General features: G+C 49.4%; 3 protein-coding genes across 3 annotated transcripts; 1 reads left to right on the plus strand and 2 right to left on the minus strand.

Annotated features, from left to right (window-relative positions):
* Positions 1 to 5462: 5462 nt before the first annotated feature.
* On the plus strand, positions 5463 to 7708 carry POJ06DRAFT_109848 (uncharacterized protein). The gene is made up of 2 exons (XM_056184048.1): positions 5463 to 6047; positions 6102 to 7708. The coding sequence occupies exons 1-2, from the start codon at positions 5807 to 5809 to the stop codon at positions 7340 to 7342; spliced, it is 1482 nt and encodes a 493-aa protein (XP_056044141.1). The 5' UTR covers positions 5463 to 5806; the 3' UTR covers positions 7343 to 7708.
* Positions 7709 to 10633: 2925 nt separating this feature from the next.
* On the minus strand, positions 10634 to 11536 carry POJ06DRAFT_109887 (uncharacterized protein). The gene is made up of 3 exons (XM_056184049.1): positions 11377 to 11536; positions 11244 to 11324; positions 10634 to 11187 (listed from the first exon to the last, which is right to left on the minus strand). The coding sequence occupies exons 2-3, from the start codon at positions 11268 to 11270 to the stop codon at positions 10744 to 10746; spliced, it is 471 nt and encodes a 156-aa protein (XP_056044142.1). The 5' UTR covers positions 11271 to 11324; positions 11377 to 11536; the 3' UTR covers positions 10634 to 10743.
* Positions 11537 to 12104: 568 nt separating this feature from the next.
* On the minus strand, positions 12105 to 14714 carry POJ06DRAFT_290574 (pseudouridine synthase; the record flags this gene model as incomplete). Its single annotated transcript, XM_056190345.1, has 5 exons — positions 12105 to 12982; positions 13033 to 13077; positions 13099 to 13157; positions 13182 to 14369; positions 14694 to 14714. 5 exons carry the CDS (start codon positions 14712 to 14714, stop codon positions 12511 to 12513), a joined length of 1785 nt encoding a protein of 594 aa, XP_056044143.1. The 3' UTR covers positions 12105 to 12510.
* Between the last annotated feature and the right edge of the window lie 681 nt (positions 14715 to 15395).

The following is a 15395-nucleotide window of genomic DNA, read 5'->3' on the forward strand; positions in this document are numbered from 1 at the left end:
TACCCAGCATTACGAATAATCGTCATTTTGAAGGTCTCAGCTAAGAGCGAGATATGGCCTGTCAGTGTAAGCAGTATAACCGAAATGCGCGAGGCGATAAACCATGAAAATCCAGCTCATAAGCAACTTTATTCCCCCAAGTTCGAAGGCAAAGGTGGTCTAGAAGGCAACCTCACGCACAGTGATTTGATGCGTCGGTGCCGCACGGCGCATGTCGCGCGTGCTTCTTGTCCCGCTCGTCCGTGAATGTCGTGTAGAATTCCGACATCTTAGAAACGATAGAATGATATCACTTCCAGACTTATGGTCTGCACCCAATGACTGAAGTGGCCGTACAATGACTGTCAACTCTTGGTATCAAAGTAAATATATTGAAAGCGGAAGTGCTGGAAAATATAAGAAACTGATGATTCTCTTCTATCCGATGACTCCATTGTTTACGTCTTTCAACAGACCAGATCATGTGATTGCATATCTTGAGAACGGCTCTGTACCTAATCGCTTGCCATTGTCTGGAAGCTAAGCTTTGGATTTGGCATAGCTCCAACCTGTCTTATCAGTGTTGGAATCTGACGACAGAATTAATTCCAAAGCGGCAGGTCATTTCAGTCATCTGCAGGCGATGATACGTCAGTTGATCTGAGCGCATGTTGAGTATAACATTTGTCACGGAAATGGCTGTGGGCCATGTGGACAACGCGAGCGACATAGAATATCCGTAACACGCCACCGAACTAAACAAGGTCTTCAAAGAAGAGTAGATGAAGTCGAGTCCGCATAATTGTATCCCAATTTTGACTGTATGCCCGTCATAAGCTGGAAACGCGTAGGTAAATGCAAGGGATTCTTGGTGGGATATCATTGTCCTTGCCAACCGCCGCGCGACGAAATCATTTTTCCTTACTAAGCGACATTTGACATCGTACGATTATTAGCACAGATCATCCTTGTTCGGTATGGCGCGCTAGCTGGTGGCGAATCCGTGTTTTCGCATGCTGTCCAGTCCGCGAGTCTTCCAATCGGTTCTTACGCGGTCCTAGCAGGGTGGGACTGCGGTCATCCGCCACACACGTCCAGAAACCCGCGAGCAGGTCCGATAACACGTGCAGAATGCCCGCTGGCCGGCGCAAAGATCACTTCTTGTTTGTCGAACCCTTCCGCAGTTCAATGTACCCAAGTATCGATCGGCGACAGCAACACTGCGGAAATCACCGCCTTGCTCCTTCATCGGAAGGAGCACATGTTCGACTTACGGTAGAACATAAAAAGCAGCCACATTTTTTATAAACCTAGACAGTAGCAAATCGCCAGTCGTGATGTGACGAGATCCGGAAGGCGGCCGAAAGTACCTCCGGCCCAGCCGACGAGGTGTGCGGCGCGTTTTCGGTGCCCTGTACGCTTTGCCCACGGGATGTCAACGCGTGGTTCTTCACGCGGGACCAATTTCTCCGTGACACCGTCTAAACTATAGGTCGTGGGCGATCACCTACACTGTATTCTCAACTTGGGTAGGATAGAAGATGCCTTTGCCGGTCTAAAAGTTGACTCCGTATATATACACACTCTGAACAGCATATCTCAAGCGGATTGTGTCAGCACAACCCTGACCAAACTCGATTGATGAGGCGTGAGAACGAATCATTAAAAGCTTACTTCCGAAGATCACATCGGCACCACGATGGCATGTGGCGTCGCCGCATCGGAACCACGGGCGAGGGCAGATAAATGGCCTTGGGTTCATGTCGTCACTTGTGATGCGCCAAACAATTCGCTCGTCTACATGATTCAACACGGTACATGGGTATACTTCAAGATTTTGTAGCTAATCGCGGTACAGATACTATCCAGCGTGGTAGAGCACATCGGTTGTGGAGCTATAGACGCTAGATTTTATAATGTCCGCCTCACATAAGTACATAGCATATCGGACAGTGCCGCAGACTCGCGGGATGTAGGCAATGAGGCGAAATCATTCAGAGCCTCCTCCCTGAAAATTAGTCTTCACTTGGACAATCGATCGAACGCGCACACGTAATGAGATGCTCGCACGCTCAAATTGTCAGACATTGATAGTAAGACAAACTTTGTTATCGACGAATTGCGTTTCTTCGTCCGATCAGCCACAAATTAGTAAAATATCGTCGTTGCGAGATAGCTGTAAGCCCGCCGTAAATTGCAATATTGCTTTGGACAGACTGCGAGATGTTTTTTTCAGAACGAACAGTAAATAGAGTCAAAGTCAAAGGGGGAACTATACATAGAGAACAGCAGCACCGATCAAATAAGTCTACGATTGAGCCACAGAGGCTGATGCCACTTAATCTGGACTAATTATGAATTGCAATTAACTTAGCACAAACGACGGAACTGACCGACTACTAATGGGCCTTACCTTGCTTGCTCAACGACGAGCAATGCCGAGATTGCTCGTTGCCTCAGAACTCTCATCCATTCGCTGAGCGCTACCAGTGGGAATGACAAGTAATGCCTTCCAGATTGGGCACGAGAACGAATACGCGCTAGACCATTCCTGGCTTGAACACTAATAAGTATGATAGACTACTCATTTGATGACAAAGCTGCGAGAACAGCCATCTCTCTGTGAAGCAATTCGTGTAAGCAGTGTCTATTTCAAATTGGATTGATAACGTGAAATAGACTGCTCTGATGGGACACGGCACAATTCCGACAGACTCCATGTGGCCCCAATATGCCTCTTTGGATTCGATTCCTAAGTTCCTATTACTGGTGGTATAGAGCAATATCGACAACAAAGATGCAATGCAAGTCGCCAAGGACACAATCGATGATGCATTTCACTGCTAGTTTCGTCGGCACTATCGAGGACCAACAGCCAGTGCATTTGACTAGCTAAATAATACTCTATTGTGACGCATAGTTATTATTCGGGCAAGACGTCGCGAGAAACCCCGAGCAATGTCAGGATCGCCGCTCAAAACGCTGATGCTGGGGGGTTTGGTCGCTCGTCCAGACGTCATATTTATTCCCGATTTATTTCTTGAGTACTGAAGGCGAAGACTTGTATCAAGGCATATTGGGTGGACATGTCATCCGCGACTGGCCGACCTCAGATTCGCGTAAAACACTTTGATCATCGCAACATGAAACCTCGCTTTTCGATGCCGGTCATCGCGAAGGCACAAGCAAATGCAAGACATGTGATGAGAACCAGACGGGTGATGTTAGACAATACTCCTTTAAATGTCTACAAAATAAATAGTGTGATTGTAATTGCACTGGTTACACGGCATGCTTTTATATAACAGTCATTTCATATCGTTACATGGGATGACGGTTAGGTCTCTCGGACGTCGCTACTCTCACGCCGGGCGGCGCGTCGGAAGTTGAAGCGGGTCCGCTCTCATAAGGTTCTAATTTGATTAAACTATACAGTGGTTTTGACGCGCCGCAAATTTAGTGCGGCGCATCTGCTGTCGGTACCTGTTTGTCGCTCTGGTGGTCTGACAAGATGGCGTCCGACACGATGCACAGTGCAAGTGATAGCCCTCGCAACTAAGTACCGAGGTTAGAACAAGCAGGCAACCGATGATGGTACGACAAAACTTACCACCGAAGTGACTCAAAATTCTAATCGCTTCAGTTAACAGGCCCGTTGCCAGCTGATCGGTAAAAGGCGCACTGTATTAGACGAGATTGCCGAGGCTGTGCTTATCTCGTCGCAGCTCTACATAATTTTCTCATGCGCCAATTTGTAAATAAGACCATCTGACGTAGTGTATGCCGTCTGAGTATTCGCTGGTTTGTGGTCTAATTGCGAGAGAAGCGCTTCCCTTCATCTTTTCCCACAAGCTTTTGACTCGGCATATTCACGAGATCCGCCTAATTCCAGAAGTAATTATACTACGGAACCGGGTGGCGCCTGTTTAAAACTTGATTTTCATGAAGCTATAAGCTTAACAACCGAAATAGCTGTAGTCATAACCAATGCGCAAAGCGTTGCGAACTCACTGCAATCTAAATCTCGCAAGTTGTATTGTTAATATTCTTGGCTTTTGGCCCTTTGCAAGTTCACGATAGCACTGCCCGGATCCCATAAGAGGGCGAGCCGTCATCGTAAGTGGTTAAGCAAATGAAGACATCCACAACTCAGTTTAGCCGCCTGGCCAGTGTCACAAGCGAATAAGTCGACGCTCAAGATAGGGCCAATAAACGCATAAACGCCCATCGGGCTTTTTACCGGGCCGACGCGCCGGTGTTCCCAAAGGAGCATAGCACACATCGACTCAAAAGTGTATGAAAAATGTCCCGTGCGGCTCATAGAACCCGGCTCGTATTTATTCTGCCATCAAAACATCGTCGGGTTCCTCGAGTTCCGAGAATGCAATACTAACACAGGGCCTAATAGTCAATATCGATGCCACCGTACATGGAAGTTCGACGACGGCTTGCAATTTGTTGTCGCGCCGTCTGCAAATTCCCAATTTCGAGCCGGAGCGTAGCTGTACGCTACCGATCTATTGAAAACGCAAACCCTACCGCAGTAATGCTGTCGTTTCCGACATCGATCCTTGACACTGCGGACAGACTGGTTCGATATTGTTTCTTACGATTCGACCGTGCCGCAGCCTAGAACGCCTGCCTCGGCATGCCGTCGCCCGTCGCAGGGTGCTGCGGAACTGACCAGTCCCTTAAGACTTTTGCCGTATTAGGCTTTGACGGTTGATAGTTGTGCAGTTACGCCTTTCCTAGTCCGCACTAGCTGACCGGCTCAACAGGAACGAACAAGTTTGCCCTTTCTGACACTTCGGGCATACTCCAAAGACCTCTGCTGGCCTCTATCACATGGTGGAAGTCACTCCACTCACAGTAGTCATCATGTTTCCCGACCTTTAGACGCCCCGACAGCTGCCCACTCGATCAGTCCAAAGGCAAGGGCAACAGTGGACCGGTCGAGCGGGATCGAGAACATCCGGTATCGAAAGCCGCTCTGCGCAGAATTAACGAGCTATCCATGTCGAATGGTAGCTCTCTGGCTTGTATACTTTCCTGGGAGCTGCCGTTTGAGTTGTATATTCCGGATTGATACCGCGACTGCTCGATTAGCGACTGCTGCAGTTGGCGGTTGGAGACGGGCATAGGACGCAGAAAAGTAGCAGATATGTGGTTAACGCGACGGAAATCCAAAGCGGCGTTTTAAGTAGCAGTGGTTAGGTCGAATCACATTGAGTACGAGCCAAGACCAGGGTCACCGCCTTGGAATTGGCAATGGCAAACTTGCGAATTCCAACAGGAGCACCACGAGACGGCGCCAGGTCGCGCAGAAGCCCCTTCTGCAGTTCTGGTCATGTCCAAACGGACACGCGGTGAGCCAACAAGGCAGCGAAAGCGTCGAGCATCAAAAAAGTGACCAAAGCGGCTCCAGCGGTGTGCGTCAGGTTAGGGTTTGTCGTCTCGTACCAGGTACGAGACGATGCCACGACGGGTACGGTAGCTTCTGTCGACGCTCATCCGGCGGTCCCTAAGCATTTCCACCGACACGTCTCGCGCTTTTACTCGTGGCTCCGCCAATTCGGCGGGCGAACGCCGGTATGGCGTGGTACGGTGCCTTACTACGAGTCTAGCTCTCCGATGGTCGCTCCACCATGTTTCGCATGTGCTCATGGTCGACTCAAAAACGAACCTTGCTCTGATGACCCGTTATATATATCGGTCCCCGCACTCCAATTGTTCTCTGACGCATCTTTGGCATAGCTTGCTTCCCGTCTCTCGTAGCTAGAATTACTTGACCGTGTTATTCGTCTCATATCTGAGCGGCTTGTCGCCTATGTCACTGACAGTACTGGACACTTCGGATATGACATACTCCACACCCACAGTGAGCACCGACGATCTGATCTCTCATTCTCTCGCGCCGCCACATACTCTTCAGCACAAGCAGCCTCGTCTTGAATCTGTACCTCAGTCCCATCTTAGTGCCGTTCACTATTATGCGTCTTCACTGCAAAACACGCCACTCCCGCCAGACGCGGGGTTAAATATTGCATCACTTGGCGATTGGCAGCCAGGTATTGTTATCTCTTGTATTGAAAGTCTTTGCTATCGCTGCTGAACGTCCATAGTCGATGGCCTAGTCCAGCCACAATCCCTTACTCCTGAGGCGCTGGTGCTCTACAGCGACATCTTTCACACCGTCGAAGCATCCAAGCTATTCTCACTCGATACCGACACAATTTCGACCTCGTCTTCCAATCCCTCGCCAATACTTGAAGATGACTTCTCACCGACGAATGGATTGAACCCGGCGTTCGAGTACAACGAGATGCCGGTCTACGTCTCCGACTCACAGCTTTCCATGCAGTCATTGTCGGAGTTTACTTTCCCTGTCGAGGGCACTGGTTATAGCAGCAAATACACACCTAGCACGGAGCCACCGTCTCCTGCCGAAATCGCTGCCGCAAACGGTCTCTCCCCAGAACTGTTGTCGTACATCTCTCCGTCCGCTGCGCCTCATGTAGCCGTGGGTGCCGTTTCACCAGGGAAGAACTTGGATGAAGATGGCGGTAGTTCTGAGCGCAAGCCGAAGCCCAAGCAGAACACAAATAAGAGAAAGCGGTGGTCGATTGGGTCGTACGTGGCTCCTCGAAACGGCGTAGTCAACATCTACGACACACTCGCCGCATCGTCGGGTTCACTCGGTGGCGACGAAGTTGACGCGTCCGGAGATTTTGCGTTACCTTCGTCCGATGCCGAAGAAGACGAGTATGAAGAGCTGACCTGCCATCTCTCTACTCCTACTGGTGTGCCCGCCCGTGCTTCTGCGCAATCCTCGTCGCCGTCATCTACCTCGGCGTCCGCGGCTTCGTCGGCTATCACGTCGCCAGACGAAGACATCGCGCCCGAGTCCAGTCAATTCCCGCAAGACTTTTATCCGCCGCTGCCGAAGAGCAGGCAACCACCTCCAGAGTCAGATTTCAAGGTCTCTAACCCGTTTCACATCCCACGTCAGCAAGATCTCCGTTTTCCCGGTGATTTGTACACGCCGCTGTGGGTCCGGAAAAAGGGCGATTTGAAGGAAGGGTGGTGCGACCTGTGTCCGGAACCGCGATGGTTGATCCTCAAGAACTCAGCGTACTGGTACGACAAGAACTTTGCACACGGTATATGCCCGATTTCGGGCCGTCGATATGCCAAGCCCGACAAATGCAGGAAGATAAAAGGCAACGATGAGATGTATGAAGGACTGTGTGGAGTTTGCGGCCAGTGGATCCAGATTACTACCCGCAGAGGCGGTGGCGGGACTAGCTGGTTCCGACATGCAAACCGGTGTCATAATTATGAGAGACGGAAGTCTGACAAGTGATGGTCTAGCTATTGTCTTATTGCGTTGCATCTGGTTTGGAGTAGGAAAGGAATCGGGCTTGGGATCTACCTGTATTTTAGTCACGGATACGTGAATGGTAATGGACATGGAGTTAGGTCTTCGTGGTCTCTAGTTATATATTTAATATACGCTGAGGTCAAAGTGTGCTGGATTTTGGGAAACGATGGTTACTGAACATCTTTCGTTGTACATATTATATAGTTTACAGCTGGATTTTGTCTAAGTGTCTAAATGCAATTGCATAGCACGCAGCCACTTTGTGTTTCAGCCATTTAACGTCAATTCAGACAACTGCTAAATACGGCGAAGAAGGTAGTACGGATCTGCAACATTGCGGGCCAGGGATGTGGAGGCGAGCGCGGGCGACAGCGGCAATTGCCGTCGTCTATTTCCTATCATAAAACCGTTGTCGCCTGCAACGGAAGCGAACCGTAAGCAAATGGGGGCCGTCTCAGTCACCGCCAGTATACAGGTAAGCGTCTCGCGAAATTCGGTGTGCCCAAGAGCTTCATGCTTGAGGCATGGACCATGTCCGGAACACAATGCTGACCACTGATTACATTTCTGCCGCGTCCATTCTAGAATCCACACAACATTCTGAAGGCAAACTGCCGACCTGGGCTTCACATTAATGGCGTACGTTAGTATTATCTGCCCCCCGTCTGCATCTCGTCCGTATCCGCTACGAAACCTACGACCGTGGGATACAGAGCGAGCTACAAGTAAAACAAATGACGGCAGCATCGCCAATTCGCTTAACCTTTAAACCTAAGCAGCTAAGTTCGGACAAGTATACGGTTCTAGCGTCGCGGCGAGTGCGTCGAAATGATTTCCTACTCTACCGCACATGTGCGTGGTGCACGTGGATCGTCATTTAGCATCCCCTCACGACATGGCAACAGAAAAAAACTATTTACAGAATGAGGTGTTGCCGATCCTTGAACCACACGATAACAAACGACATTCGGCATCTGGATCTGACACTTGATCGCAGTCCAAATGTCGGAAATGGTGTCAAATATCTTTACGCACGGCGCGATTGCCTCGTGGGATGGACTGGCGAGATCAGGACCGTGCGGCTTGAAGATTCCATGGACTACAGTATAAACATTGCTATCACTCGACTCCACGAGTCATAATCACCAGCCAATGGGAGACGATTATCCTGATCAGGTGTCGCTGGTGCCGTGACCAGGGGGAGAGTATTTCAATCATCGTTACTGTGGGTCCTTGGCCCGTCCACGAGGCAACCGGTGCGGCAGTAAATGATTAGGTTTAATAGACGATGGACGGAGTCCCGTGAGCGCGTAAGCGAGAATTTTTGTCGCGGAGCCAAACTATCCGCAACCAGCTGATTCACTTGGCACGCCAACAATATTTCTCGTGCTGTCCCCGCATTTGAGCGTGGCCCGGCCATCGTCATTTTAAGGTGCGAGTAATTAAAGCCTAGCTCAGATGAGTGTTTGAAAGCAATCTCGGCGTGGCCGTGCCCGCGCCGATCAGTGCTACGTCCAGACAGGTCATGATGCACCTGATCCGACTGAGATGGCACAGCTGTGGACCGTAAATGGATGGAATCGCTCTTCAATACTCTATCTAAAGTGAGAGTACAAAATAGTGCTTCTCGCAAACGTGATACGGCTATCACGTGCACGGCATTTCAAAAGGCGCGGCTCCGTGCTCGCCAAAAAAGGTGAAGATCAAATTTGTGCCGATAGCTCGCGTGGCAGGCCGCGGCATCCCGCGTAGTACTTAATCTGTAGCCTGGCTTTTGCCATACAGTACATAATTCCGCGGCGAAGACCCGGGCGAGAATACACACGTGCTGACTCATTGGTCTGGAGTGCTGTTCAATACTTGCCGTAATCATCAAGCAATCACTCTTCTGACAAACAGCAGACCAAACCCCCAGCTCTGCGCAAGTGCGCACTCTGGAGTGCACGAGCTTATGACCAAGGATAGAGGGTAAGCTGCGATACTAACGGATACCGACCGGGGGACAGCATCGACGGCAGCTCGCAGCTCCGAACATGTTTCATCCCAGTGCATCTGAATCGCACCATACCGATATCTTATTCGGCTGCTTAACGGCTCATATAAGATCTAGACTCCTTTTGTGTCTGCTGTCTCCGTAACGCACATCCCGTCTCTGACAGCTGCCGGTTTATTCTGCTGTCGCCACACAGTCTCGAGCCTCGGGAGCAAGCCCCCGGTAATCGGACTATAGTTATGACTGTATGACACGAGTTGCAGTTGGCATGGTCCAGGAATCTGTGAATGACATAGTTGCCATTAACGAATCCAAAACCTACTAGACGGTTCTCTATACAAAGTAACTTTATCAGGACCAACGCTATTAACAAGCATACAAGGTATCTATTGGCCGAAATTAAGAGGCCAGCAAAGGCGAAATGATGTAACCCTAAGCCCTAAACCTCCTTCTTCGGAAGTCTACTGCTCCTTTGTAACTTTTCTTGGTAACTGGTATAGTTAGTGTCGGCGGCTTCCAAAGCCTGACACACCAGACACATACTTTAGGATGGCCGTGCCGCTTCATATACAGATGTAATGCGTTTCCGAATAATGACATGTTAAAATGTACGCCGTGCCCAAAATGTGATTAGTCTTCATGATTACGGCCACCTCCCTGCCTGTTGCTCTAACTCAGGAGAGCTAGTTACACTTTGACTGTTCTGCAAGCCCAATAAAGTTTGATGTTAGGGCATGTTATATATTGGAAAAGCTTAACCTTAATAAGAACCTGCTTGTTCTAGGACAACATGAAGCTTAAACGACTTTCACCCTAGCTCGTTGGCTGGCATGCTTCAAGATCTGAATTCACTTCGCCGCGGTGATTCGGATAGGAGAAGGAGGAATATTTGTTTTCCCACTGGGTTTTTGTTTTGCCCGGAGGAATTTTCCCTACACCTTTGTCCAAATGGATGTTCCCTTTAGATAGATTTATGTATGCGAGCACGTTCCTTGGTCGGCCGAGTTAACTTAGCCGTACGGGCCGAGGCGTGCGCTGAGCCTTGTCTCCTTGCCATCTGGTCTTGCCAGGTGGCATGCAGGATGGAACCACCCGATCTCGGCATTTGTTCGTAATGTTCAAAATCCGGGGTTTGGTGGCCGTTTAATACAAGTGCGGTGCATAATATCATATTAAAATTTATTCACTGGGCGCGATCATTCATAGACATCTCGCCATCTATCCCCGTCACACCACACATTATACAAAGATTAGCAACTAATGCACCAAGTAACACGCGGCGCAGCCACTAAATGAAGGCAGCCGTAGAATTGTTTCAAAACATGATGAGAGACTCCAGCCGTTCCGACAATATACACCGAGCCATTTGGACAGAGATGAAATTGTTGTCCTAGACCATATCTCTGTGTAAAGCTCGATCAGGATACGCTACGTCTGAAGCACCTCCAGCTATCTCCTGCCCGTCTTCTTGACCGCTAGTTCCCGAACCTTCGCATATCGCTTTCGGTCCCTGTTGCACAGCCTCCTCATATGGCGGCGGAAAAACAGGATTTCGCATCTGCTGCTCGTACAGAGGTAACGTCATGCCCCTCAAGCTTTGCTCATTCGAGTTCAACTGCGGCAACTCTTGCTGCATGTGCTGCGGTGGTAAATCGATTGCAACCATATCCCCGGTCCCACGCCTCCGAGGTGCTAAATGATCCCGTCTTCTCCTGCTTCGCGTCACATCGCTGGCAGAGAGGATAATAGGCGGCCCAGTCCGATGTCGTACACGACGCAGGCGCCACGAAATAATGAACGATAGAAATATGATCAATACCACGGCAACTGCGACCTAAGTAATCTGTTAGCCAAGTGTCGAATCAGTAATATAAGCCCTATTAAGCGTACCCCAACGCTCCTCGCTACGGTTCCCATCCTTGTGCAGAGAATAGTTGTATTTCACTTTTGCAAGTCCTAGCTCCCAGCTATCTATCTGCTTTATCTGTATCAGATGTCTATTATCAAGTTACCACAGTATTACTTCTGACATTCGTCAAAGAAGTTCGTTCGTGTGGGATATTACGCCTCCAGCTGCACAACTTGAATTTCCAGTATTTAATGTCCGCGATCACTTCCGAAGTCGATTGACCGCAGAGAATTCGGTCAGTAACCGACTATTTGGAAACAGAAGCACCTTTGCCGAAGGCAAGATGTCCCTGGTCATAGCTTGAAGCCAAAGAAATGCGGTTACTCGCGTAGTCGGCGGTCGGAATCGAAATAAACTGTCGCCCGTTCCCTTCCCGCCTATACTTGTGCGCAGACAATAGAAGTCGGAAGGCTAATGTCGTGCAAAATACACAGAATGCTCCAGGATGTCGTCTTTGAGAAAGACGCGTTGTAGAGAGGTGTTGAGTGATTAAATATTCTCAGAGACGGTCAAGCTCGCGTGTTCTACGGCGTGGCGTCTCCGCTGTAAGGCATGACCCCCGCCCCGTTGACGTAAATCGGCCCTGCTTGGTTCGTGTTAGGACTTAAGACGCGCACACTGCGGCACGCGCGAGTTCTGGAAAAATTGGAAAAAAATGGACAGCTCCAATACTCGAGCCCAAAACAGTCTGTCTCTTCTATTATTTTATTTTACTATACACCAGTTTCAATACAAACAGACAAATAGCTGATGTACACTATTAAGCGAGGAGGCCGATCAGGAAAAAAATGTTGAACACAAGTTTGGGATCCACGATCCGGTCTTGTGTAATTCAGAGACTGCACGGTATGTCTGAGCACTAACAACTTTTGCCCCTGAAATCCAGGATGGTCGAGTGCAACATGTCCGCAAGCTCAATATAAGTTGCCCATCAACACTAAAGTAGCCCTAACCTTGTGATGAGCTGCCCTGACATGAGACCTACGCTGGGAACATTTGTGCACCGTCCCGTGCGGGAAGACGCGGAAACGTGTTGAATCTCGGCGTTGGCAAAAAAGGACCCACAATCGGCTGCTTTAAGTATCACCCAACGGCCCTGAAATTTTGACGAGTGCGCAGGCAACATTCAGTTTTAACTCCGTGACAACTGGCATTTGCCGGTTGGTCCACCGATATGGCACCGTCAACGGTTTGCATGACCTCCCTGTTCAACATTAATTATTATTAGCACTGCCACAGATTTAACCCTCACCTTAAAGCCATGGTCGCATATTGCGACGGCCCCAACCTAAACTTTAGTATCAGACCTACCCTATCGCCTTCTGGAATTTCCTCCTGAGATAGAACCCTCGAAGGCTCAACGCCAGTTTCTTCCCGCGCCCGCACAATATCGAGATCGGTGCGGATCATCTGCTGCAGTGGATCAGAATACCTCCGGTACCACCATTGGACGTTGCCAGGCATTATGACCACGTGTCTGTAAGCGCCAGATAATGAGAATTCCTTCACTTTGTGCCGCATTTGGTACGGGCTTAGCCCTTCTTTGGCCATTATTTGCTCGTACAATGCCCTCAGATCAGGATGCGCGGGATACTCGACGTCCAACCCGGGAGACGGCATAACAACGTCGAAGATAGTAAACTTTCCCGTGTTGATTTCCTCCCGTGTAATGGGTCTAGCCGTAACCGATTCTGATCTGTCTTCAGCGTCATGGTTGAAACTTTCTGAGCATCATCGTCAAGAACAAAGTCTCCTTCAAGCACGCTCAACCCGAACTTGGCAATTCGTCCGGACACAACCGTGTTCCATATGAAACTCTGATACGCCTGCACATACATGACCCTCAGATTCATCGGGATATGCCTAATTGCATTCAACCAGTTACAGCGTGACTTCTTGAGCCCACGCAATACACTAACTTCTGGCATGCAACTCGACGGCATCAATTTCAATGCTGAATCTATGTCATTGGGATCACGTGCATACTGCTCTCTTGCAGCCACAGATTGTGGCACGGCAAGCGGCCGCACACCGAGTAATTGCTGGACGGCTTCTTTATACCGCTTTTGTAATAATTTGAGTCCGACTTCGTGCGTCGGTACAGAATGCGTGCCAAATCTCTGCATGTCAAAATAATTTATGAATCCCGTCTTTGTCAACGATGTCAATGCTTCGTTCAATACCGTCTCGATGTCGTTCGAGCCCCCAGTCGACAACTCAACATCGCGAATTGCAATAATGAATTCGTTTCCACGAAGATAGCCCGAATTAATTTGCTCCTTTTCGTATCGGAAATCAGACAGGACTATACCGTGAAACGCTTTATTTAGTGAAACTAGTCTCTCGATAGACGTGTCAGCTATACTCGCCCTCTGTACTATGACCCCGCGTTGGTCTGTCGTACCGGCGATTGTGACGAGTTTCGGCTTCGTGTGGAGGAATTTGGCGATTATGTGACGTGCATCTCTTGGCTTTTGGCTCTCTCTGAAAACAGAGAAATGCGTAAATGCCTCTCGGCTTCCCATATTATCCACTACCATGGGATCAAGCGGCTCCAAAGCCTGATTTCGCCTGCCGAGATCCTGTCGCCGATTCCTGCTAGAGTTTCCTGTCAACCTAGAGAATCTGAGTGTACACTCCGTCGTAGTCTTAGAATTAATCTTGCCGTTATATGCCACTCTAATAAGTTGATGCACGTTGGCACGCTCATCTTTACCGTCAGGCTTTTTCGTCTCATATGACCCGCCTGATTTCGCAACCTCACGCAAACTCAAGATGCATTCGTCCCCTAGCAATGCCGCAATCTGTTGCTCAGCTACCTCATCGATGTCAAAATCTCCTTCCTTGCGGTATTCCTCCTCCATCAGCTGCGGCAGGAGAAGTGGTGCTTTCACCGGTACATTTTGGACGTGCAAAACTTCGCCTGATCGTGTAATCTCGTTCACACAGAAATCGGTGTAACGCTGCTTTAACACGCCGCTAAATCTGGCACGCAGTCCGAGATATTGGGTAATACCAACGTCGACCTCTGTTATTCCTACCGCTGGCTTCTCCGTAAGTAAACGTGTGAATTGGTCTGCTTCACACGTGTCTTCTGTTCGGGCACGCTTGTGGGGAGTCGAAGGAAAAGTAGCATCATCGTCGTGATCCACATCAATGTTGCCAACGCTGGAGCCCGAAGACGGCCTTGAAGGAGGCTTCTTGCGACGACGACCGGGCGTGGCGAGACCGGTGTGGAGTTGGCGCAGTAGCCCATCCCTGTCGGTATATTAGACTCACGACTGCCTGTCAACAGAGGACAGTACTACTTACCGCTGGGCGACTGTTGCTGCTACTGTTGCTGCTACTGTTGCTGCTACTGTTGCTACTGCTTTTGCCGCTGCTACTGCTGTCGCTGCTACTGCTGCCGTGGCCGTTGTTGCAGGTGATGCGATTGCTGGGGAAGATGTCATGGTCTGAAGTAGGAAGAGGGTGAGGAGAGATAGCGAGACGAAAGGGAGACGCGGGAAGTTAAGACGAGAGAGAGTAGAAACGGGCAGCAATGGGTGCAATTTGGCAGCGCCAGAGCGTGATAGTCCCCGTGTCTCATCGTGCAATATCCTAGCATGCACACCCAAATTTAGGGGCTAGCGCCTGTGACACGCGACTCCACGCGCATTAGTCCTGCTCCAGTTCGTGAGTGGACTCTGGCGGCTCGTACATTGACGTGTACTCCGATATTGAGTGATTTTGCTTAATAGAAATTGCCTGTCCGTGCGAGTCTGCGTGACCACTCGGCAGTGTTTCGTCGGTAATCGAAGAAGAACGAAGGCGAGTGCGGCTCAGGTGGAGCGTCCGGAACAATTTAAATCACGCATCAGTCAGACGCATCGAAATCACGCGCCTGGAACCAGCTCCCAAAGCTCCATACATTACGCTATTGTCATCCAAAACCGTGTAAAATTATAAACTTGTAAACATTCGTGGATGTTCATATTATAGTTATTCGTACCCAAATAGCCAAACCGTGTAATTGAATGCAAATTACCAACTATACCAAACTCCTCCCTACAATACTTCGTTATGCCATTAGTGCAAACCATAGCATAGCCACATAACATCGGACAAAGACAATAACGAAATCCTGGACGTAA

Source organism: Lipomyces tetrasporus (genome assembly GCF_029532465.1).
Source record: "Lipomyces tetrasporus strain NRRL Y-64009 chromosome Unknown POJ06scaffold_5, whole genome shotgun sequence".
Lineage (NCBI taxonomy): Eukaryota > Fungi > Ascomycota > Lipomycetes > Lipomycetales > Lipomycetaceae > Lipomyces > Lipomyces tetrasporus.